This window comes from Drosophila erecta, unplaced genomic scaffold (assembly GCF_003286155.1).
Source record: "Drosophila erecta strain 14021-0224.00,06,07 unplaced genomic scaffold, DereRS2 tig00000021-arrow-pilon, whole genome shotgun sequence".
Taxonomy (NCBI): domain Eukaryota; kingdom Metazoa; phylum Arthropoda; class Insecta; order Diptera; family Drosophilidae; genus Drosophila; species Drosophila erecta.
In genome coordinates, this window is record NW_020825198.1 from 25,876,035 (window position 1) to 25,903,069 (window position 27,035).

The following is a 27,035-nucleotide window of genomic DNA, read 5'->3' on the forward strand; positions in this document are numbered from 1 at the left end:
CTCCACTTCATTGGAAGAGCACTTATTGTCCTTGCAAAAGGTACTTTTTAGAGAAGCAAACTTAATGCTATAACTGGATAAATGTGAATTTTTAAATAATGAAACTGAATTCTTAGGCCAAACCCGAAAAAATGTTCAAAAATTAACATTAAAGATCCAGACTATAACTTAGCTTTTGAAAAACCAAAACTCCTAATAACATCCGATACTCACGCATCCTGACTTTAAAAAGCCTTTTTCATTAACTGACGCCAGTAGTTATTATATTTTCATTAGTTCATTATCTTTTTCATTATTTAATAAGGTCACCGGCTTGACCTACTGCTCTTAAAAATTGTAATACTTTATTGCCCATTACCTAGATTGTCAATCCGATCAATATAACTAAAGTTATGAGATCTATTAAATTAATAGATATCCCAAAATATTCTGAAATTAAAGAAATAACAATAAAAAGAAATAGTAGAGAAACAAATTAACATTTTTAAAGAAAGATATTACTACCCAGATTACCAAAAATTAATACAGAACATTATTAATAAATGCGAAATATGTAACATGCATTCTGCATTCCATTATGCGCAGAATATTCTGGTGCCGCATAAGCCATAGAAGACTTGAATGATCTGTAACCACTTCAAAAGGCTGTAATTTCAAATAACACTGGAATTTCTCGATCGCTAATATCACCGCCGTTCTCTTACGCTATAGTTCCGTTGCGATTTTGATAGTTTTTTGGACATTAATGCCAATGGTCTTTCTTCTCCTGTATCAGATACTTGTACCAGCACAGCACCAATGCCATAATCACCAGCATCACAGTGTACAAAATATTTACAAGAAAAGTCCGCATTTTGTAACACCGGCGCTGAAGTTAGTAACTGTTTTAATTTTTGCATTGCATCCTGGTCTTCTGGAGACCAAAACATTTTCTGGTTTTTAAGACTTATGTGTTAGGACAGGATATGTCTGCAAGGTCTTTTATAAATCGCCTGTGCCAACCACATACACAGAGGAAACCTCTCACTTTTTTCAAGTTCTTGGGTGTGGACCAGTTCACTATATGTGATACTTTCTCTGGGTCAGTGGCAATTTACCACTTCCCATCACATAACCTTGATAGTTCACCTTAGTAACGCAAAAGTACTTTTCTTTATGTTCAGGGTAAGGTTTGCTTTCTTGAATTGATCAGCGTTGCGAACTAAGCCTGCTAAATGTGACGCGAAATCTTCTGAGACAATGCATAGGTCGCCGAGATATCCGAAAATGCAAAGACGTTAATCCGGCGGAATTAAGTCATCCATTAGACGAGACATCTTAGAGGGAGCATTACATAAGCTAAAAGGCATGACCGTAAACTGATATATTATAATGTTCGACTTGGGACTGTAAAAGCAGTCAATGGTTTCGCTTCCTCTGTCAACTCAATTTACCAGTAAGCGTCTTAGAGATCCAATTTTGAAATTACATTTGCCTTTGGCAGACGAGCAAATATGCCTTTAATGCTTTGCAGCGGATAGGCATATTTTTTTGTAGCCTCATTTAGTTTGCGTGCGTCAAGACATAAACGAACTTTGTTTGGCCTTACCACCAGTCGCATTGGGGAACTCCACGCACTCTGCAAAGGTTCGATCACTCCGGGGCATAAGCATTCGATCAATTTCCAATACATACAATACATAAGTTTTTCCACTGCAGGGCTCACAGTATAATAACGCTGTTTTACAGGCTTGTTTTCACCTATGTCAATACTATGCTTAATTAAAGCAGTGCGACTTTATCCTTGTTTTACAAAATTTGGAAATAACTCCTTAACAATTTCAAGTTGCTGTCTTCTGTTGCTCTACTTCTGTGTCCTCCGTCATAATAGAACTAATGATCCCTGGAGCTTATCCAAAAGCGCGCCAGAAATCTATACGTAATATCAACCTCTGAGCTATAGAAGGGATAATGAATAAATCTTTCTAAATCTTTCTCCTTATCTTGATATTTGATTTTTACGCTTAGACTTCCAAGAACTTGGTGAGACATGGCGTCAGCGGATTGAACTTGGGACAATATTGGCTTAAAATTTTAATATTTCGAAAAGTCTGTAAGCGCTAATGACGATCCGATACAACTTATGTTTGCTCCGGTGTCAAGCAAACCCAGTTCAGAAAGCTTAAAAAATTGTACGCTAGCATAACTACGACGATCAATTTTTTTTTTTAAATCAGTTGACACAATTCTAGTTCTCTTCTTTTTTAAGGCACGATAACAATTTCGCATTCTGCGGGTATTTCGTTTACTCTCTTTTCCGAGGCCGAAAATTCGTTCTCGAACTAAATAATAGTTTCCTAATCTCTCATGATACGGCTTAAAAGGTATGTTAACTTCCGAATAACTATATTCTACTTTTGGGATGGTCTTTCTGGATTGGATGACCCTCCTTGCCGTGGCCATGTGCCTCATAATTCCAGCATAACAGACGAGTCGTGCGTTGAATTGCTGCAATTTCGTTATCTTCGTTACCTTCCTGAGTCTCCTGTAGTTGGTCGTCATCCATCGCGTAAACGCATTATGGACCGGGCTTAGTTTGAGGTCGGCTTGTTTTCCTAAGGAAGTTCTCTCGCTTATGAACCAGCTTACGCAACTATGAGATAGATGAAATCTTTTCAAATAGCAGTCTCTCTTTCAGGTTGATTAGTAAATTTCCTTGGATCAACTCTACCAACTCATCTTCTGCAAAACTTTCTGATAGCCTATCCATGAGCTTACAAACACTTTCATAAAACGTACCTCCTGGCTTTTGCTTCCGGGAGCGAATTTGTTCACGTAACTCGGTTGACGTTCTACTCTCACGATATTGTTCTCGAAAAGCAGCACAAAACTCTCTCCAGTTAAATGTCTGAACTCTTTTATGGTATCTCCAGAACCAACTGCCGGTTTTACCAATTAAAAGGTGATGAATATTTCTGATGATTATTTCTAGATCCCCTTCGAAATGTTCAGCTGTCAATATCTTTACTCGGTATAGGAATTAGGTTAAACCTTCAACCTTACTCCTCATTTCTGTAAGACATTGGCTATTTTATGTGGACCGAGAGGATGCACCGTGGCTTGACCTATAACTACGAAGAGTAACTGGACTTCCATGTTCAGGATATTGATGACAAAACACGAGTTACTGTCTCTCAAACGATAGATTCTATATTTGCTCTCGGTACCCTATTGACTACTGGCTGATGATTCTGTCTTTTATGCCTTGGTGGACGACCTCGTCTAACCGGTGCATTGGCGACTTCATCAGAGCGTGGCCTGACTCCTTCATTCATAGCAGTACTACCGGGTGGATGTTGATTTTCTGTATTCACTGTATTAGACTAATCATGGACTCTGATCAGGACCCTGGCCTCCGTTGGTGCCGGTTGTGTAAGTAAACCTGTTACAATTGGTCTCTTAGCAGGAAAGGTGACAGCACTCCTTGCAATCGGTGAATGGTTACCTACAACTACTTCCCAATTCTTGGGCAGCAAGGACACTCCTTATTTAATTGTATATGTGATTCCAAAGAACTCTTATGAAAACGTGATTGCATTGCTTTAGAACACAAGGTTGGGGTTAAACATTATTTCTTCGCAAATAATACAACAACTTTGTACAGCGTCTAAAGCTATGTTCTAGTGGCATTATAAACAAAAATTGTGATGTAATTTGTTTTTCTTCTATGGCATTTTTAGGGAGACATAATAAAGATACATACTTATAGGCTTTCTACTAATTCTATACTTCGTGAATTTATTTAAATTGGCTATGGCAATTAATAAGTGTTACTCATTTGCATGAGCATTCATCAGCTAGTGTACTGTACGGACTTCTGCGGACAAATAAACACAAAACCATCTATATTCTCCTCCAGTAGCTTACCTCTAGTCAGTTTTCCAACAATGATCACACCAAAGAACACCTTGGATTAGAAATTTCTCTCTCTTTACTCCAGTCGTTAATACTTGTGCCTAACAAGCTACCTCTAATCTTGGTCGACAGTTTCCGAATACTCAAAAACTCGAATTCCAAAGATGTATAGCGACATCATCAGTTTCTTGACTACATTCATAATAAGAAAAAAAATCTCATTCATAGACAAAGAGCTTTCAGATTAATATCTGTTGTAACAACCCGATACTTTTCCCACAAATCATAAAATTATAACTCGCAAGGTAGTACGTCGATGGCATTTGGTCGTAAGCTGTTCTAATTTTCTACGGTCGAAAACCTATCAACTGCTGCTTGGGTTTGCTGCGGATAATGGTGGCTACACCAAAGGTTTTATTATATAGTCCCTCCTGAATCTACATAATGAGACGATCCTCATACGAAAACAACCGCGGCAAAAACAAAATAAAAACACTGTTAAAGGGTTTTCTTCTAAAAAAAAATAACAGTAAAGCGAAAATTAATTAATATAGAATGTGAGAGACGGAAGCACGAATTTGTGTTTAAGCCAGGTGGTGTAAGATGTTAATTTCCACTCCCATTATCATTACCTTCCCAACCATAGTCTTACTTTTTTTATTTTTTTTTTAAACCCCAAATGTAATTATATTATATATATATATAATATAATATAATAATATAATATAATATATAATATAATATAATAACGCTATATAATATATAATATATATAATAAGATAATATAATATAATAATATATATATATAATAACGAGTTCGCTGTTGCATGTTTTGAAAAAAATATAAGTTTTTATTTCAAGATAAAAATACAACTTTGAATCGGAGTCAATTCACGTCTTAATGGTATAGCGGATGAATTAGAACTAAATCTGGAGTGTGAGTTGAACGCTTATCAAACCCTTGGTCGACTTTGTTTATATGAACTTGAAGGCTCTCCTCTTTATTCAAATGGGTTGCGCTCTTTAAGAGAGTTGCGCATGGAAAATGACCAGGATTTGTGCTGCGTAAGCTATTTGGTTGCTTAGTGGGAATAACGAATTTCGGCATCGGCGGATGTTTATGTCTATGAATCAATTGTTTATGTTAACGCGACCGAAATTGTTATTGTCGCCAAGAGCTCGGGATCTGACTTATGTGTTGGGGTAAATGGATTGGGTGGGTGTGATCAAGTGGTACATATGTACTGTGTGTGTGTGGTGTGTGTGTGTGACAAAGTGTTATACTATGGTACATATGCTACTTCCCCATCCTTAAGAAATTAGCCTGTCCTCAGGCGGATAATTTAGGATACAAGACAGGATTTACATTATTTTCTATTTCTGTTACATCATTGTTTATAATATTTGATTCAATAGGAGTGGGTACTTGTCTTTTGAATTTGATTATAATTTTCTTAGGTATATTCTTATATTTGTAGATATAATAGAATATTATTATGACAACTAAAACTATTAAAATAGTAAATGTAATTATTTGAAATTTATTATTTGCTTTATTATGGATTTCAAAAATATCTTTAGCTTGTATATAAGAAAGGGCTTTTAATTTAGTGATATTGTTGTTAACATAAATCGTTTGTGTGTAATCTAACATAGTGTTTGATATTGAGATGTCTTCGATTTGTATGGAACAGTTAAAAGCTTTTATTATGTTGTCTCCCTCTATTATTATATCTCTATTTATGCAATTTTGGTTAAGTATGGTTGTTTTGGGTTGTGCTGGAATTATTGTTATATTTAGTTTCATTAAATTTCTTTTTCTTTTTATATTTTGATTTATAGTGGGTTATTTTCCTGCCTCTGTTTTTCTCTTCATAATGTTTTTCGTCAATCTGTGTAATATCTCCTGTCTTTTTATATGGGTTTGTGGTCTTTGATTTTACTAATGGTGCTTGTCTATATCTGGTATCTACTTCATAACTATGTCTATTTTCGTTTAATTTATTTATTTTATTAATTTTCTCTTGCTGGGTGTCATGTGCAGGTGTTCCTGCATATAAAAAATATCTGCTGGTGTTTTACCTGTTGTATTATGTTTAATTTTATGGTTATAAACATAGAGTAGGGTTTCAAATTTTGTTATTTTATTCTCTGGGTCGGACTCAGTGTTTATAAATAATAATAAATGCATAATGTGTGCATAAATGTAATGCAGCACATATAAATGCTGAGTCTTTATCGGCTTTTATTTCGGACGGTTTTCCCATTTCATTAAAAATTTTAAGTAGAGCTCTTTTTGCTTCGAGCCAATCCCTAGAGCTGACTTCAATTAAGGCGGCATATTTGGAATAAACGTCAATACACGACAGGAATGTTTTATTATCGATTAAATAAAAATCGATAACATATTTTTCTCTGGGATTGAAAATTTCTGGTGTCAACTCGTAATTTAATTTAATGTCTCTATGTTCTGTTTTGCACATGTTACATTCTTCACATTCGATGATAATGTTCTGTATTAACTTTTGATAGTCTGGGTAGTAATATTTTTCTTTAAAAATTTTGATTTGTTTTTCTATACCTGGATGTAAGAGTTCTCTGTGGGTTTTTATTATTACTTCTTCTGAAATTCTGAATATGTTTCAATATCTATTAATTTACTGGTTGCTCTCATAACTTTAGTTATGTTGTTCGGACTGACAATTTCTATGAAAGCGTTTTGAGATGTAAGGAAATCTATTTCATTATGAAAATAAATTACGCTATTTTTTGTACACAAATATTCTTTTATTAATTCTTTTGCATACGCGCTTGTCATTTCTTTATAATGGATTTTTAGTTTTGTTTTATGAAAATATTTTTTTATTTCTGTATTGTTATTGTGTCTTGCACAAATTCTATTTGTCTATTATAATAGTTTATTTGTCTTTCCGTAAAGGAAATCTAATTTTGGTTATCTTCATGGCTACTATGTACGGTAGCAGCTGAAGTGGGAGATTCGCCGTAGAAGTTTTCTATTTTTACACGTGAAAGTGCATCGGCGACATGGTTTTCTTTTTCTGGTACATATTTTATATGGTAATCAAACTCATTTAGTCTGATTTTCCATCTTTGGAGTTTCATGTTTGGTTCCTTGATATTATCGAGTCAAACTAAAGGTTGATGAGCACTAAGGATCTGAAATTTACGACCAAAAAGATAGGACCTGAAGTATTTAGTGGCCCAGACAATAGCTAAAAGTTCTTTTTCTATTGCTGAATAATTAAGTTCATGTTCATTGAGAGTACGGCTAGCGTAATAAACAGCTTTATGATCATGCGATAATACAGCACCTAGAGCGGCATTGCTTGCATCTGTGGTTAATGAGAATGTTTTTTCGAAATTTGGGTAAATTAATATTGGTTCGGACATAATTAAAAATTGTAATTTTTCGAAGGCTGATATATAAACGGTATCTTTAGAATTTATAATGGAACCTTTTTTTTAGTTTTTGTGTTATGGGTTTAGCAATTTTTGCAAAGTTAGGGATAAATCTACGGTAGAAACCGCAAAGTCCGTCCTAAAAATGATTTTATTTCTTTATTAGTTTTAGGTAATGGGAATTTTTGAATGCCCTCTATTTTATTTGGGTTGGGCTTTATGCCTTCAGTAGTTACAATGTCTCCTAAGAACTCTGTTTCTCTTTTCATAAATTCACATTTGTGCAGTTGTAACTTTATATTAGCTTCTTGTAATTTAGCAAATACTTTACGTAGAGATAACAAGTGTTCTTCCAATTAAGTGGAAAAAACTATTATATCCTCCATGTAAACTAAACAATCTTTGTAAATTAGGTCTTCTAATAGATTGTTAATACAACGTTGAAATGTTGCAGGTGCGTTCTTCAGTCCAAATGGCATTCGAGTGTACTCGTAATGTCCATTTTTTGTGGAAAGAGCTGTTTTTTGAATCGAGCTTTCATCCATTTGGATCTGATGAAAACCTTTTGCTAAATCTATGATAGTGAAATATTGAGTCCTACCTAGCTTACTTAGTATTTCATCCATGACAGGAATTGGGTATTTATCATCAATAGTAATTTCGTTTAGTTTGCGATAGTCGATTACTAACCTGAACTTTGTTTTACCAGATGCATCGCTTTTTTTCGGTATTATCCAGATAGGAGAACAGTAGGGTGAGTTCGAGTTTCAAACAATGCCTTGTTGAATCATTTCTTTGATTTGTACCTCGACTTCCTTGTCGTAGGCCTGGGGGTATTTATAAGGTTTCCTATAGATTGGGTCTTCATGTTTAGTTTTGATGACATGCTTTACAGTACTTGTGAAGGTCAAATTTTCACCTTCTCTGATACAATACAGATCCCTAAATTCTTGAAGAATTTTAGTAAGGGCACTTGACTCTTCTTTATTTAGATGGTCAAGCCTGAATTCATTTTATTCCCTTATCTCGTTTCCTATTGCATAATTTGTGGCTTCATCATCAGTGGATAATGATGAGTGTAAAACATTCAAATAGTCGGGGTTGTCTTCTAGGCTACCTTCTCGTTCTGGTAGGTACTCCATTAAGAAACTGTTGTTGTTTAAATCTACACTTCTTTTGTCAAAGTTTATTTGGGCGTTGGCGTCTTCTAGGAACCCTGTACCTAATATCATATCGTAATTTTCGGAAAAATTATGAATATAAAAAACTTGTTTAGTAGGGCAAAGCTTACTTGCTTACCGTTAATGGTGTGGATTTGTAAATTAGTAGTTTTAACTGGGAAATTAAAAATGTTTGCTCTTATGATGTTTATTGTACCCCCAGTGTCTATAACACATCGAAGCGGTATATTGTTTAAAACAATATTTATGAAGGAATTGTGTCTTCTTCTTCGTCCGAGGCATGTAGATGAAAATTTTCGGACGTATCCATTTTTGAATGGCCGCTGGTACTAGGTCTTTGCCTTTTTGTTGCCGGATTCGGAGCGGATGAAGAAACTGGATTTTGTTGATAGTTGTTGGAATAATTTAAAGGATTTTGTGTCTGTGCTTGGTTGAGTTTTTGCTTAAATTCTTGGAATAGGTGTTCAAAAGGCTGGTCATGGCTGTTATTGTTTTTGTTCATATATTGATTTTTATTTTGGCTAATTGATGTTTGATTATAATTTTGATTTCTATTTTGATTATTTGAAGTGTTGTTATAGTTTGGGCTGTACTGATTTTTATTTTGGGTATTTTGAGTATTTTGGGATTTTGGGTGATCGGACCATGTACTGTCATAACAACCCTCCTGCTGTACAATTTGCTTTAATTTACTGACTGTTGTTATATCAAATCTGGCTAATTGCATGTAGAGTCTATCTGGGAGTTTTTTAATAATTACACTTTTTACTGTATTGTTCATTGCGTTTGTATAAATGTGATTATGTAGATCGTTATTTTCTAAAGCTAGCTTATTTGTTATTACGAAGCATTTTGCTTCAAGCTCTTCTATGAACTTACGAACTGATCCATTGAATTGGGTGTTATATAGTCGTCTCAAAAGCTCTTCAAATGGTGTCTGGGTCTTGAACTCGGCGATTAGGGCTTCCTTCAATTCCGGCCATGTATTAGCTGCACTGAGCTGGGATACTCGTTGGGCGTCGCCTCCAATTTGCATTTCAATTGCACTGAAGAGGACGTGTAACTGGCGGACGTCAGTTGATGGATATAGTTGAAGTATGAACTCTATTCTTCTTATGAACGAGCTCAGTTCCAGTGTCGTACCGGTAAATGTTGGTACCTGTCGAATCTGACCAAGAGCCTGGTTCAGATGATTCTCGGAGAGTAGTTGCACTTGTTGTTGTGGTAGTGCCATTGTTGTTTCACTTGTTTTTGTTGTATATATAATATATATTATGCTATTATATATATATATTATGCTCCCCTGCCATGAAGAAGTTAGACTTGGAATTTCATATTAATAGAAAAACAATTTTTAATTATCAATTTTTCTTTTATTTCTCTTATTTCTCATTTCATTTCTTGCGGTGTACATCGTTTTAAATAATTATAATAAGCATAGGCTGTAATTTAATCATTTCATATTCTTGTCGCATACTTTCCTAAGTCCCCTTCACTTATAGATATTTTTTTCCTCTATTCTACATTACTTATTCTAATTTAATTCATCAAAATTCGATATTAATTTTCAGTTTTGTTTTTTTTTTTTGTTGTTCATTTATACGGATACTAATTAACAGGATTAGCACGTATTGTGAAACATAGGTAACACGTTACATGGTCTTATTTAACAAATTCTTTTAGTCAGTCAGGAATATATGAAATTGTTGTGTTTTGTTGTGCTTATGGCTTTATATAGTTAATCGCATAATTTAAACAAAACTATTTATTTTGCTAAAAGGAAGAAAATATTTACATGCTAATAAAGTCCATCTGAAATCCTCTCAGTGTAGCCCGTTACATTAAATGTCTTTAAAATGAAAAGAAAGTGACAAAAGAGGCAAATCAATCGGCGCGAGCGGTTGATAAGCCTTATCTTAGGTAGCCAGACTTTACACTGAGCGACATAATGGCGATTTACTATCTTGGTGTTTTTGTATTTTCACTCACCCAATGTTGGTTCTCGAAGAAAGCCTCCTTGTCGATGAGGGGTTGGGCTATTAGTAAAAATTAAACTATAATATAACTATTATAGTTATGTTAAAAATAACTATTTAATTTTTTTACATGATTAACGGATTGATAGTTTAAGCTATATATAATAACGAGTTCGCGGTTGCAAGTTTTGAAAAAAATATAATTTTTATTTCAAGACAATAATACAACTTTGAATCGGAGACAATTCACGTCTTAATGGTATAGTGGATGAATTAGATCTAAATCCGGAGTGTGAGTTGAACGCTTAGCAAACCCTTGGTCGACTTTGTTTATATGAGCTTGAATGGCTTCATTGTTCAAATGGGTTGCGCTCTTTAAGAAAGTTGCGCATGGAAAATTACCAGGATTTGTTCTGCGTTAGCTATTTGGTTGCTTAGCGGGAATAACGAATTCGGCATCGACGGATGTTTATCTATGATGAATCTATGAATCAATTGTTTATGTTAACGCGGCCGAAATTGTTATTGTCAAGAGCTTGCGATCTGACTTATGTGTTAGGGTTGTAAGTTGAAGTGTGTTGCTGGGCAAATGGATTGAGTGGGTGTGATCAAGTGGTACATATGTGTAGTGTGTGTGTGTGCGTGAGTCTGTGTAACAAAGTGTTATACTATGGTAAATATGCTACTTTCCCAGGTAGCATATTTTAGGATACAAAATAGCATTTACATTATTTTCTATTTCTGTTACATCATTGTTTACAATATTTGATTCAATCGGAGTGGGTACTTGTCTTTTGAATTTGATTATAATTTTCTTAGGTATATTCTTATATTTGTAGATATAATAAAACATTTTTATGACAACTAAAACTATTAAAATAGTAAATGTAATTATTTGTAATTTATTATTTGCTTTATTATTGATTTCAAAAATATCTTTAGCATGTATATAAGAAAGGGCATATATCGTTTGTGTGTAATCCAACATAGTATTTGATATTGAGATGTCTTCGACTTGTATGGAACAGTTAAAACCCTCTATTATTATATCTCTATTTATGAAATTTTTGTTAAGTATGGTTTTTGGTAAGGTCCTAGTTAATATTATATTATTATATTATATTAGTTTGATTATTTTGCACATAAATAAATAAATAATCTTTTGGAATATGGGAAAATATTAGAATTTCATTTGTATCCGTTTTCAGACAAGTGGAAGTTTTAATATGTAATCATGTATGATAATCATGTTTTAGTAATTTAGGATTAGAAATGCCAAGTCTTGTTAACTGCATTCAAAGTTCAATATCTTCTACATACTCAGTAAACTGTTGTAAATTAAATAATAAAATGTTTAATCTTTGATCGCTTTCATGTAATGAACAAAATAAATTTATTTATTTTATGCCTTCACTTAATGTTTTTATAACTTCGTTGAGCTCATTAGCTTGGACGCTGTTTTCGGACAAATTATGAATTTTATATTCTAGCTCTTCTTTATCTGCTTGATCTAAGTTTCCAAAAAGGTATTTATAAATTGTGCCCATAAAATTAGCTAAGCAGCGTTTTCTGCGCTTTGCTATTCTCATGCCATTCATTTCTCCTTTTAATTTCTCTACTAAATATCGAACGGGATAATGATTCATATGCTTCTGATTATTTTATTAAGTCATCATATGTTTGTTCTATTTTTGTAATATTTACAGATAAGCAGTGGTACTCATAATTGATTGGAAAATGTATTTATCCAGTATTAAATATAAGGTAGCCATTTTTGGCTTGAATTTGGTTAACTTCAAAACTTTGTCCTTGGACATGTTGGATAATAGAAAATAGTAAAGGATCATCAAAAATGTGTAATTATGTTGGATTGCCTTGGTCGTTTTGGGTTGTGCTGGAATTATCATTATATTTAGTTTCATTCATATTCTTTTTATATTTTGATTTATAATGGGTTATTTTCCTGCCCCTGGTTTTCTCTTCGTAATGTTTGTCATTTATCTGAGTAATTCCTCCTGTCTTTTTATATGGGTTTGTTGTCTTAGATTTTACTAATGGTGCTTGTCTATATCTAGTGTCTACTTCATAACTATGTCTATTTTCATTTAATTTTATTAGTTTTCTCCTGCATGTATAAAAATATCTTTTGGTGTTTTACCTGTTGTATTATAATTGAGTTCATGGTTATAAACATAAAGTAGGGTTTCAAATTTAGTTATTTTATTCTCTGGGTTTGACTCAGTAATTATAATTCTTACCTTTTCGTTGACAGTTTTATGAAATCTCTCAATGTCAGAAATTCCATTTTTACTTGTTGTGATGTTAATGTTCACATTTTCGGACTTTAGCCATAAATGTAATGCAGCACACAAAAATGCTAAATCTTTATAGGCCATTTCATTAAAAATTTTAAGTAAAGCTCTTTCTGCTTCGAACTAATCCCTAAAGCTGACTTCAATTAAGGCGGCATATTTGGAATAAACGTCAATACACGACAGGAATGTTTTATTATCGATTAAATAAAAATCGATAACATATTTTTCTCTGGGATTGAAAATTTCTGGTGTCAACTCGTAATTTAATTTAATGTCTCTATGTTCTGTTTTGCACATGTTACATTCTTCACCTTCGATGATAATGTTCTGTATTAACTTTTGATAGTCTGGGTAGTAATATTTTTCTTTAAAAATTTTGATTTGTTTTTCTATACCTGGATGTAAGAGTTCTCTGTGGGTTTTTATTATTACTTCTTCTGAAATTCTGAATATGTTTCAATATCTATTAATTTACTGGTTGCTCTCATAACTTTAGTTATGTTGTTCGGACTGACAATTTCTATGAAAGCGTTTTGAAATGTAAGGAAATCTATTTCATTATGAAAATAAATTACGCTATTTTTTGTATACAAATATTATTTTATTAATTCTTTTGCATACGCGCTTGTCATTTCTTTATAATGGATTTTTAGTTTTGTTTTATGAAAATATTTTTTTATTTCTGTATTGTTATTGTCGTCTTGCACAAATTCTATTTGTCTATTATAATAGTTTATTGGTCTTTCCGTAAAGGAAATCTAATTTTGGTTATCTTCATGGCTACTATGTACGGTAGCAGCTGAAGTGGGAGATTCGCCGTAGAAGTTTTCTATTTTTACACGTGAAAGTGCATCGGCGACATGGTTTTCTTTTTCTGGTACATATTTTATAATGTAATCAAACTCATTTAGTCTGATTTTCCATCTTTGGAGTTTCATGTTTGGTTCCTTGATATTATCGAGCAAAACTAAAGGTTGATGAGCACTAAGGATCTGAAATTTACGACCAAAAAGATAGGACCTGAAGTATTTAGTGGCCCAGACAATAGCTAAAAGTTCTTTTTCTGTTGCTGAATAATTAAGTTCATGTTCATTGAGAGTACGGCTAGCGTAATAAACAGCTTTATGATCATGCGATAATACAGCACCTAGAGCGGCATTGCTTGCATCTGTGGTTAATGAGAATGTTTTTTCGAAATTTGGGTAAATTAATATTGGTTCGGACATAATTAAAAATTGTAATTTTTCGAAGGCTGATATATAAACGGTATCTTTAGAATTTATAATGGAACCTTTTTTTTAGTTTTTGTGTTATGGGTTTAGCAATTTTTGCAAAGTTAGGGATAAATCTACGGTAGAAACCGCAAAGTCCTAAAAATGATTTTATTTCTTTATTAGTTTTAGGTAATGGGAATTTTTGAATGCCCTCTATTTTATTTGGGTTGGGCTTTATGCCTTCAGTAGTTACAATGTGTCCTAAGAACTCTGTTTCTCTTTTCATAAATTCACATTTGTGCAGTTGTAACTTTATATTAGCTTCTTGTAATTTAGAAAATACTTTACGTAGAGATAACAAGTGTTCTTCCAATAAAGTGGAAAAAACTATTATATCCTCCATGTAAACTAAACAATCTTTGTAAATTAGGTCTTCTAATAGATTGTTAATACAACGTTGAAATGTTGCAGGTGCGTTCTTCAGTCCAAATGGCATTCGAGTGTACTCGTAATGTCCATTTTTTGTGGAAAGAGCTGTTTTTTGAATCGAGCTTTCATCCATTTGGATCTGATGAAAACCTTTTGCTAAATCCATGATAGTGAAATATTGAGTCCTACCTAGCTTACTTAGTATTTCATCCATGACAGGAATTGGGTATTTATCATCAATAGTAATTTCGTTTAGTTTGCGATAGTCGATTACTAACCTGAACTTTGTTTTACCAGAAGCATCGCTTATTTTCGGTATTATCCAGATAGGAGAACAGTAGGGTGAGTTCGATTTTCGAACAATGCCTTGTTGAATCATTTCTTTGATTTGTACCTCGACTTCCTTGTCGTAGGCCTGGGGGTATTTATAAGGTTTCCTATAGATTGGGTCTTCATGTTTAGTTTTGATGACATGCTTTACAGTACTTGTGAAGGTCAAATTTTCACCTTCTCTGATACAATACAGATCCCTAAATTCTTGAAGAATTTTAGTAAGGGCACTTGACTCTTCTTTATTTAGATGGTCAAGCCTGAATTCATTTTATTCCCTTATCTCGTTTCCTATTGCATAATTTGTGGCTTCATCATCAGTGGATAATGATGAGTGTAAAACATTCAAATAGTCGGGGTTGTCTTCTAGGCTACCTTCTCGTTCTGGTAGGTACTCCATTAAGAAACTGTTGTTGTTTAAATCTACACTTCTTTTGTCAAAGTTTATTTGGGCGTTGGCGTCTTTTAGGAACCCTGTACCTAATATCATATCATAATTTTCGGAAAAATTATGAATATTAAAAACTTGATTACTTGGTTTTAGAATTATGATTTTCTTTAGGGTTATTGTACCGTTAATGGTGTGGATTTGTAAATTAGTAGTTTTAACTGGGAAATTAAAAATGTTTGCTCTTATGATGTTTATTGTACCCCCAGTGTCTATAACACATCGAAGCGGTATATTGTTTAAAACAATATTTATGAAGGAATTGTGTCTTCTTCTTCGTCCTAGGCATGTAGATGAAAATTTTCGGACGTATCCATTTTTGAATGGCCGCTTGTAATAGGTCTTTGCCTTTTTGTTGCCGGATTCGGAGCGGATGAAGAAACTGGATTTTGTTGATAGTTGGAGGAATAATTTAAAGGATTTTGTGTCTGTGCTTGGTTGAGTTTTTGCTTATATTCTTGAAATAGGTATTCGAAAGGCTGGTCATGGCTGTTATTGTTTTTGTTCATATATTGATTTTTATTTTGGCTAATTGATTATAATCAAATTAATTAATTATAATCAAACTATAATTTTGATTTCTATTTTGATTATTTGAAGTGTTGTTATAGTTTGGGCTGTACTGATTTTTATTTTGGGTATTTTGAGTGTTTTGGGATTTTGGGTGATCGTACAATTGCTTACTGTACAATTGTACAGTACAATTGCTGTACAATTTGCTTTAATTTACTGACTGTTGTTATGTCAAATCTGCCTAAATGCATGTAGAGTCTATCTGGGAGTTTTTTAATAATTACATATTTTACTGTATTATTCATTGCGTTTGTATAAATATGATTATGTAGACCATTATTTTCTAAAGCTAGATTATTTGTTATGGGTCTTGAACTCGGCGATTAGGGCTTTCTTTCAATTCCGGCCATGTATTACCTGCACTGAGCTGGGATACTCGTTGGGCGTCGCCTCCAATTTGCATTTCAATTGCACTGAAGAGGACTTATTTTGTTACTGACAGACGTCAGTTGATGGATATAGTTGAAGTATGAACTCTATTCTTCTTATGAACGAGCTCAGTTCCAGTGTCGTACCGGTAAATGTTGGTACCTGTCGAATCTGACCAAGATCCTGGTTCTGATGATTCTCGGAGAGTAGTTGCACTTGTTGTTGAGGTAGTGCCATTGTTATTTTTACACTATTATGGTGGGATACCAAATTGAAGCGGTTTTAATTATTAAGCACTGTATGACTGGCGGAAGTTAAATCACACACGAAGGTACTTTGTCACTATAAGTTTAGGACCACCGACTGCGCCAATAACGAGTTCGCGATTGCAAGTTTTGAAAAAAATATAATTTTTTTTCAAGATAATAATACAACTTTTTTTTCTAAATCTGGAGTGTGACTTGAACGCTTAGCAAACCCTTGGTCGACTTTGTTTATATGAGCTTGAGTGGCTCTTTTCTTTGTTCAAATGGGTTGCGCTCTTTAAGAGAGGAAAATTACGCGGATTTGTGCTGCGTTAGCTATTTGGTTGCTTAGCGGGAATAACGAATTCGGCATCGGCGGATGTTTATGTCTATGAATCAATTGTTTATGTTAACGCGGCCGAAATTGTTATTGTCATCAAGAGCTTGGAATCTGACTTATGTGTTAGTGTTGTAAGTTTAAGTGTGTTGCTGGGCAAATGGATTGAGTGGGTGTGATCAAGTGGTACATATGTACTGTGTGTGTGTGTGGTGTGTGTGTGTGCGTGAGTATGTGTAACAAAGTGTTATACTATGGTACATATGCTACTATATATATGTTTTTTTTTGTTTCATTATTAGTTCGATTTTTAGGATACTGTCTGGCAACAAAACTTTTCTCTTTCGGTCTGCGATTTAACTAGGGGTTGGCCAGCTTGTATTTATTTTCTTCTCTTTATTAACTTATCACCTGCACATCCTCATCACTATCATCACTACCAAATGCTTTTGTTTTTCTTTTTTTTTTTAAGCCCGATCTACAGCCGGTTGATTTTTTCTAAATGCAAATAAATTTTTGGGTTTTAGGCAATCGAAGAATTTCCTTTTGTGTAAGTAGTGAAGTACTTTTTCTCTAAGTTTTTGTTCTGCAATCTTTAATACCCTGCTCTAAACGTTCACAATGCTATTAGAAGTCTTTTGACAAATTTATTTACAATAATTACTTTGCCGACTCAACAATTCACTGCCGCTTATTAATTGACGCTTGCTTGTGGCGTTTTAATAATGAAGCCGAAATAAAATGTGGATTAAAGTTGGGCGCACATGGGATGGTACTCCAGTTTTTTATTTTTATTATTAAAATTTAAAAAGTTTCTATTAGATTCCCTGAAGGAAACGCATTAAGCTTTAACGAGTTAAGCATTAAGACAGTTAACATAATAAAAACTAAGCAAAAAAGTCAAGCTAGGAATCTAATAAAAAACGAGAGTTCAGTCCACGAAATAATAATAAAACTAAAAAATAAAGTCAAGGGATAATCTGTAGATGTTATTTCGGCAAAATTGTTAAATCTCCAACAGAGACCAAAAACAGCCAATCAGTAGAAAAATTGACAAAGGCCAAGAGCGGCCTACATAAATGATAGATTTTCCTTAGACTTGGCCACAAAGTACAGCACTACTTTTTCCGTCAAATCAATGACGAAGAACAATACTATCGATAAGGTTAAACTTATCATGGCACATTCAACACTCTGGATGATGCTATGTCCAATTTTGTAGATGCAACTGGCCAATAAAATACTGTAATGTACTATGGACAACAAAATTATAGAGGCAATCTCGGGAATTATCACTGAAGACGAAATTTCCACCCCGGCAATAACAAAAACAATAATTACTACAGCAATAATTGGGGACGAGCCCTATATAGATAATATAGGGACCATTGTAACTCGAACAGAGGCCAAAATAACCAGGCCAGAGTTACTCAAAAGTAACTCGGAAAACATCAACAACTAAGTTTTAAAATATACACTATTTATCCTAGTCTTAATATGTTTGTAAATTTTAAAAATTCGAGTAGCAGCACAAACCTTACATTTTTGCTCGATACAGGAGCTGTCATTTCCTTAAATTAAGAAAATTTTGATGTGTTAAAAGAAATACAAAAAGAAAATATAGTCGACCTACAAGGACATGGTACAATCAAAAACAATGCTACAAAGAGATAAATATATAATACGTAATATATATTCTCGTTATGTTGGAGAGGTAAGAAGATTACCAAGATCCCAAGACCAAAATACAGCGAGCTTATGCTGGTAACCTGTTGTCTGAATATCGGATAGCTCTCCTTTGGCCCCAGTCCTTTTCCAGGACAAGGGCACTAATATGCCGACGTAAAATTTTCTTTGTGGGAAAGGGCCTATCCCGGCAGCGATTGGACCTACCCGTTTCACACAAATTTGTACTACACGTGCAGCCCGCTGGTAGATTTCTACCGCCACTGCAACATCGAGTATAAAACAGGAGCCGAACATAACTTTTGGCATAACTTCATAGTTTTCATAATAGTAATATAAGGTTGTCAAATATCTCCCATCCGCCTTTTTGTCTTTTGAATTTCGCGGCTATGTACAAAGCTACAGAGCTCGTATCTGGCAATACTATACATAATTTGAAAGGTCTTGACATAACCTACAAAACGCTATGCATGATTAGTTTGGATATTGCGTTCAACAGTTATAGACGTGTAAACATGGAGTTCACTAACGCCGAAATTCGCGCTATTTTAAAGTTTTCCTTCGTTAAAGGCAAATCCGCTAGAGAAACGTTCCGTGAGATTAATGATGTTTTGGGGGATGGTACTCTATCACTTCGAACCGCGGAGGAATGGTTTCGACGATTCAGAGCCGGTGAAAACGACACCATGGATTAGCCAGCCGGCGGAAGACCTGTGACGACAAATACCGATCAAATCATGGAATACATCGAGTTAGACCGGCATGTGGCATCTCGTGACATCGCCCAGGAGATGGGAGTTAGTCACCAAACCATTTTAAATCATCTGCAGAAGGCTGGATACAAAAAAAAGCTTGATGTTTGGGTGCCGCATGATTTGACGCAAACAAACCTTCTGGACCGAATCAACGCCTGCGATATGCTGCTGAAACGGAACGAACTCGACCCATTCTTGAAGCGGATGGATTACATACGACAATATCAAGCGATAACGGTCGTGGTAGAAGGCCGGTGAATCGTCCCAAACAGTGGCCAAGCCGGGATTGACGGCCAGGAAGGTTTTGCTGTGTGTTTGGTGGGATTGGAAGGGAATCATCCACTATGAGCTGCTCCCATATGGCCAGACGCTTAATTCTACCATCTACTGCGAACAACTGGACCGCTTGAAGGCGATCGACCAGAAGCGTCCAGAATTGGCCAACAGGAAGGGTGTAGTGTTCCACCAGGACTACGCCAGACCACACACTTCGATGATGACTCGTCAGAAGCTACGGGAGCTCGGATGGGTGGTTTTATCGCATCCACCATATAGCCCGGACATAGCGCCAAGTGATTACCACCTGTTCCTGTCCATGGCGAATGCCCTTGGTGGTGTAAAGTTGAACTCAGAAGAGGCTTGTGAAAAGTGGCTGTCCGAGTTCTTCGCAAATAAGGAGGGGGGCTTCTACGAGGGAGGTATTATGAAGTTGCCGTCTAGATGGAAACAGATTATCGAACAAAACGGCGCATATTTGAACTAAATCCGATCACTGTAACACTTTTTATAAAGCATTGAATAAAGACCAAAAAAAGCGGAGATATTTGACAACCTATTATATAAAGAACGGAACATTTCAAAAAATATGTTCGTCATCGTCTGACAGTTCATGTTTTTAAGTTCCCTGGGATCTTGTAGCCAGATCGACTGAGCTAGTGTTCCTATTGAAGAATAGGGTTGTAAATTACGTTTTTTTTTGTAAATTACACATTATTCCATGAAGTCAATATTCCCTACTAATCTGCTAGTAATTAATAATTATGAGTAAATTTAAAAGATAAATTTATTTATGTATTTCTAAATAAAATTTCCGACTAATATAGATTAGGTATAAGTATTTCAATGAATGTGGTTACAGTATATTTTGGGTCACCGCTATTTACATATACAGTGGGGAGCAAAAGTGATTCCACGAGCAAAGTTTTCATGTTTGGGAGCACATAAAAACTAAACAAACGAAGTAAATGATAGAACTTTTATATTTTTTTTTAATAGTAGTTCATTTTTAACAAAAATGCGTATGCAATTAAATAATTGAAGAAGCTATAGAATAGTAATAATTCAAAAACAAAAACAAGCGGCATGTACTCAGTAATGCACCATTTAAAAAAAACTTCAAAATAAATGAATTATTAATATTTTGTTCAGAGACCCTTATTTTCTAAGACATTTGTTAAACGTTTTGGCATACTTTCAACTAATTTTTCTAATATTTTTTTCGGAATGTTATTCCATTCTTGTTTTACACGCCCGCAAAGATCGTCCAAGCTGGATGGGGCTGACTTTTACTGTCGAGCTGTCGCTTTACGATTAACCATAGGTTTTCAATCACATTGAGGTCGCGACTTTGCGCTGGCCACTCCATCATCTAGAAATTTTTGTTTCCGAGCCATTCCTTAACAATTTTCGCAAATAACAAATTTTTTCCTGCTCTTGGTACGAACACTGGTCAAGAAAATTTTGAAGATGGGTTTGCAAAATGCTCAAATAGTCTTCCTTTAGCATAATCCCCCCGTGAAATACCCCCATGACATTATTTTGCCACCTCCATGTATCACGGTTTGCTTCACATGATGCCTTTAAAGCTTGTTACCAGGCAATTCATTCAATATTGCTTTCCATCCGATTGAAAACTATTAAATTTAGGTTCGTCCGACCAGATAACACGTTTCCAGTCTTCTATTGTCCAGTTCTTATGTTCCAATGCGAATTTTAGCCGAGCCCTAACATTTTCCTCGGAGAAAGTCTGGTTTGTTTTTTCCACTGCTGCAATGCACCCAATCCATGGATTCACGCCTTTATTTATTTCTGTAGAAACATCTTTTGGCGTTCAAAGTTTGTTTTTTCTCACTTTAGACATCATAAGTCGAGCGTCATAGTCTGTTAGAGGGCGACGGCGACCATTCATCTTCTTTTCATCACAAACATTTTGTCTTTTCTGGACCTTAACAACCACTGATTGACTAAATTGCAGCTTCTCAGCAATAGTAAGGGTCAAACACCCACTTTTAGTCAGGGAAATAATACTATTTTCATTATCAGAAGACAGATTCTTAATTTTTCAGTGAAAAGTTAGAGACTAAGTTCCAAATTCAACAAATCAACTATAAACTTGTCGTTGATAGTGATTTTTTACATTCTGACAACGTATTATAAATGCAAAAGCCACTTAATAGTAAGTCTGCAGTTATATTAGATAATAGATAAATTAGATTAGATAAATTAGATATTAGATATTAGATGAGAAGATAAAAAATATGAGCTAATAACGGATGGTGCAAAACTGAGTACAAGCCGCTTGTGTTGCTTTTTAAATAGTAACTATTCCATTTCTTATTTTTCTATTTTGCTATATACACCTAATTGTAAAAAAAAGAGCTAGGTAAAAAAAAATTTGTCATTTATATTATTCGTATAATATGTGAGCTCAAACATGAAAACGTTGATCATGAAATCACTTTTGCTAAATATAAAATTATAAAATATTTATCTCTTAGGTACCTGGTATTTTGATAAATCTTTTATAAACAAGTCTTTGCTGCTGCTCATGTAATCAAACATTACATCTTGCTGTACATCTCGATTTTTTTCCACAAATCCGCCCACAGAGTAGATCACAAGACCAGCGTAATGTTTTATTCCAAACTCGGTTTCCCAATGACGACGATCAGATCCTTTAATATAATTTGGGTGGGACTCGAACTCCGTGTGCATATTACATAAAAAAGCTGAATCGGAGCCCTTTGGCATATGACACTGTTCTGTCAGTAACTTGAACACACATCGAGGAGGTTTCTCTATTATTTCCAGGCAAGGAGTGTTATCTGTAAACTCCACATGATTAAAGTATATTCCTTCTTGTTTATACTAGAATATAAAATTAATTATAATTTATTAGTTTATATAGTTTTTTGCGAAATAGAATTGTTATTATATATAATTTAAGTATTCTTAATATAATAATATAATACTTTAGATTCCAAATTAATTATTGTTATTATATATAATATAAAAAAAAACGATTAAAGTATTCAAAATTTAACAAACCATGTGTTAAAATAGTGAAAAAATTATTTTTTTTAAATAAAAGGTTGGGCTCGCAAAAGTAAAGAATTTTGTTCCTATTTATATTTAAGGCTCGCTTTGACACGTAGATTTGCAACTACTGGACATAAATTCCATTGTGAATACAATTAATATCATTAATATCAACATTATAACTACGGAAGGACAGACGAATGGACATACGGACATGAACAGATCGACCAGGCTAGAGATACTCATCAAAGAATATATGCGCTATGTAAGCGCCTCCAACCACTTGTTCGTCTGCCAGTATGAACGCTTTGATTTCAGAAAAGTTTTGCGTGCACATTTTTGTGACCCCATACAGTTTAAGTTCGCATCAGAACGTTTTCACGTCAACTGTTAGGCCAAATAATGATGCCCACATTAAACAATTTATTTTTTTTTGTTTTATCATTAATAGTTTTTATTCTTTAATAAAATCACCAGGAGTATAACATTTCACTAACACACGCCAAAAAAATTGGAACCCGACTGTAGCTTCCCTTGTAGTTTTAAATGAAAATATCTTATAAGCTTTGCAATTACACAGAAAAATTGAGAACGAAACAGACCGAGATCGGAGCTAGAAAAAGCCCTTCCCCACCTGAAACGTAAATAATATAAAATGGAAAATATCCATACAGTACCAAACCCGAGGATTTCCCTAGGGAAACCATATTATTTTTATCGCATACCAGTGCGTGTGCCAGGGCTTCTACGCTGATTTATGATGGTTACGGTATGTCCTGTTACTAAAAATTTCATTTGTAATCGATTCACCACGTTCAGTGCTAAATGTCAATACAAAATCTACTTTTTGTCCTACCTGGGTACATTTTCTTCAACCATGGATAGACGTATGTATGTCTAGGAATGCCAGTAATAAATGCTCGAACAGGAGCATTACGAACGATAGCTTTAATTTCGATACCAACTTTTTTTATTAGAAATGTTTAAACCATTTTTTATAATTTCGGACATTTCGGACCTAAATTTCGATAAAAACGCGTTGCAATTAAAAAGCTGATTATGACCTATAAATGATTATGACCTATATGACCTATAATGGCATACGGAAACACGGGCGGACATGGATATTATTTATTCTAAATATAATATGGCCTAGGCCTGTGCCCTAGAAATCTTAAAAATTGGAAGTCTTTGTTTAAATCGATGCTCAGTTTATTTCCCTGTTTTGTCAAGCCAATATGTAAATAGGGCCTGCCAGCTACTCTACTAATATCGGATTTTTCAGAACAATTAAATTTACAACAGGGCTTAATATTCAACTTATGAGTATTTAAAATCTCAATAAGACCTATGGCACTTCCTCGTATTGGCCTTTTTTTTAAATACCAATTTTTTAACTGTGTATTTTAATCACAGCTATTACGGGCATGTGCATATAAGCTACCTAAGCCAAATGTACTAACTCCTATCTCAGCTTCCCCATAGGTGGCTCCAAAGATTCCCTATTCCACGTTGTGCTGGGCCCTGCTACTTTGCGTATATTAATGAATGTATATTCATTTTTTTTTTTAATTGCGAAGGAAAAATATTATTTTATTAATTATTATAAGCTTTATCATAAAAAAATTAGAAACAACATTAATTTTACCACCAAGAAGTGCATAACCAAAAGCGACACTTATAAAAAATAAAATTTCGCCAAATAATAATAATGGCTTAAAAATATCGCGTTGCTAGATTTTGACGAAATTGCTAGATTTTTCTAAGTGCGATATTTTTAAACCAATATTTTTAGGCAAACAAATAATTTTATTGGTCGCTTTTTTTGAGCATTTATTTTTACTCGGTTTTTTTTATATATTTTGTTATTTATTTTGGGGAGAATCTCGCAGATCCAGAAGTAAAATAAAAAATGATGCATTGATTAAAACTTTAAATGTAATTCATTTATTGCGACTCCGCGCGGCGATGTGCTTGTGTTCGCTTTCTTCTTTTTCGACTCCAAGAACACTCAGCATAACAGTCTTTTTCTGTCTCTCAGTTTTGATGTGTTTTATTCTAATAAGTTTTGACAAATTCTTTTTTAACATATTGGTACATACTTTAATTGAACATAATTCAAATTATAGCTAATATCATTAGGCTTTGACCGTGCAAACGCTGTTGGCCTGCAGCATATCCTTGATGTACAACTTTTTAGGTATAACGATGAACGTTATACTTTCCATCTCCCCTTCACGTTCTATCTTCATACCTAAAAACGTGATCAACTGACCTTTGTCACGCACTCAAAGCTCGAAGCTATCTTAGACTTGACCTGCATAAGCTCCACTCTGCTCTCTCAAGCTATAAGAAGATCGTCAACACAAATTAGCACAGGACACAAGTTATCGTGTAAGTCCTGTTTGTATAAACATGCTTAGTATTGGCAGGGCACGAATCCGATCTCTGGAAGTGCTTCATCCAAAGTGGTGTTCCACTCTTGGCCTGCTTCTCCATAGGTAACACCGAATTTCTGCGAGAAACCCTTCTGTACCAAGCGAGCTTTACACCGCTCGGGGTTGCCTTCGCCGTCCCTTTTAATGGTAAAAACCCATCGTCCCCCTAGGGCCTTTTCTTCTTTTGGCAAATCGCATATCGTCCATGTATGCTGGCTTGTAGCGCTTCTTCACAGGTTTGAGGGAGTGGGATTTCAGCTTTGACCATGGCATTGACACGCTAAATTCCTTCCGCATAGTTCCTCGGCCAGCAATAAACTATCGATTAAAGTGGGCTGCCGTCTGGATATGGGCAATAACATAAAACAAAGGGTATGCGTTTCGTTTTACGGGCTGCTGGATGGCCATTCGAGTTCCAAAAAGGTTCACGCCTACACTGAAGTTTTTGTGTTCCTGCAACTGTATGCGAAAGTGTAAAATTTCCAACCTGATCATATTTCCCATAGGCTGCCAAAAGCTGATGGTCCTGCCACTGCAGGTACTCGTCTGAACCCGTCTTGAGAGCCGCCCTAAGGCCTTTTCAGCGACAAGAATCCGATAACGGCGAGCGCAAAGGTTGATAAACGCGTACCTACAACTCAGATGGGAAAATCGAGGACAGGCCCAGCCTTTTTGACCCAAAGCTCTGGCCTTTCGGTCTCTGGTCTTTCGTATTGCCATTCTTCCTTTTTGGTCCCTGGACGACCCTGCAACGGCCCCCAATCCCCATCCTGGTGTGCTCCATCCTGGTGTGCCGCCGTCTACCTGAATGGCAGTTTGTAACTTTTGTGTGGCTCGGGGATTAAATGTCCCAACTCGTTATGCTTACCACAGCAGCAGCAGCAGTTGCAGATAAGCAACAAGCAAGGTCACTCGCAAAAAAAAAAAAATTATTTAAAAGTTTAATTACTGAATTTTTTATATTTTCAGTTTGTTTATATAAACTGAAATAAAGTTCAAGTCTATTTAGTTTTTCTTATTTATATTAAAAAAACAAGATAGATATAGTCGAGAACCCCGACTATCAGATACCCGTTACTCAGCTAGTGGAAGTGCAAACGAGAAATTTCAAAATTTTCTAAAATATCGGCAAATAGTGGAAAAAAAGAATAATAAAATGAAAAAAAATAAATAAAAAAAATTAAAAGTGTGGACGTAACAGTTTTGGGCGCTTTGTGGGCTTTGGAGTGGGCGTGGCAACTACTTTTTTGGCAAATCTATAGAAATTTACAAGATACATATATAAAAAAGTGACAAAATATCACAACAGTTTTGGGCGGCTTGTGGGCGTTGGAGAAGGCATGGCAAAAATCTGTTTGGCAAATTTATAGAAATTTACAAGATATATTCAAAAATGAAAATATATCACAACATTTTTCAAAATTGTGGGCGTGAAAGTTTTGGGAGCTTTGTGGGTGCAAAAGTGGGCGTGGCAAAATGTTTTCTGCAAAATGTGTATAAATGTACAAAATTTATAAAAAATTAAAAATTAAAGCATTTTTCAAAAGTGTGGCCGTGACAGTTTTTGTGCGGTTTATGGGCGTTAGAGTGGGCGTGGCAACATATGGAAACAAACTTGCGCTGAAAAATGTTGTGATAGAGAGAGGCCTTTAAGGAGGAGTGCATTTCGAGGTCTCAGTGTGGAAGGTGGCACAAGCCCAACTATTCCATGTACCGCAAATGTTGACAAGTTTAGGATGTCAGCGATTGCCCGGATGCTTAACCGACGGTCTGAACTCAAAGTTTCTCGCACACGCCGAACGTTTTCATCAATTCGTGCTGTTGTTGGACGTCCGGAACGTGGATCGTCGGTGACCTCCTCTCGACCCTCCTTGAAGGCCTTGTGCCACCTTCCACACTGAGATCTCGAAATGCACTCCTCCTTAAAGGCCTCTCTCTATCACAACATTTTTCAGCGCAAGTTTGTTTCCATATGTTGCCACGCCCACTCTAACGCCCATAAACCGCACAAAAACTGTCACGGCCACACTTTTGAAAAATGCTTTAATTTTTAATTTTTTTATAAATTTTGTACATTTATACACATTTTGCAGAAAACATTTTGCCA

The 27,035-nt window shown here is 34.8% G+C and overlaps 1 protein-coding gene across 1 annotated transcript in view; it reads right to left on the reverse strand.

Moving 5' to 3' along the window:
- Positions 1-27,035, reverse strand: part of LOC26526255 (unconventional myosin-VIIa) — a 713,556-nt gene that overhangs the window by 440,488 nt on the left and 246,033 nt on the right. Inside the window, exon 9 of the mRNA XM_026976734.1 lies at positions 21,954-22,319. Within this exon, the coding sequence (XP_026832535.1) occupies positions 21,954-22,319 (366 nt within the window). The remainder of the gene's footprint in view (positions 1-21,953; positions 22,320-27,035) is intronic.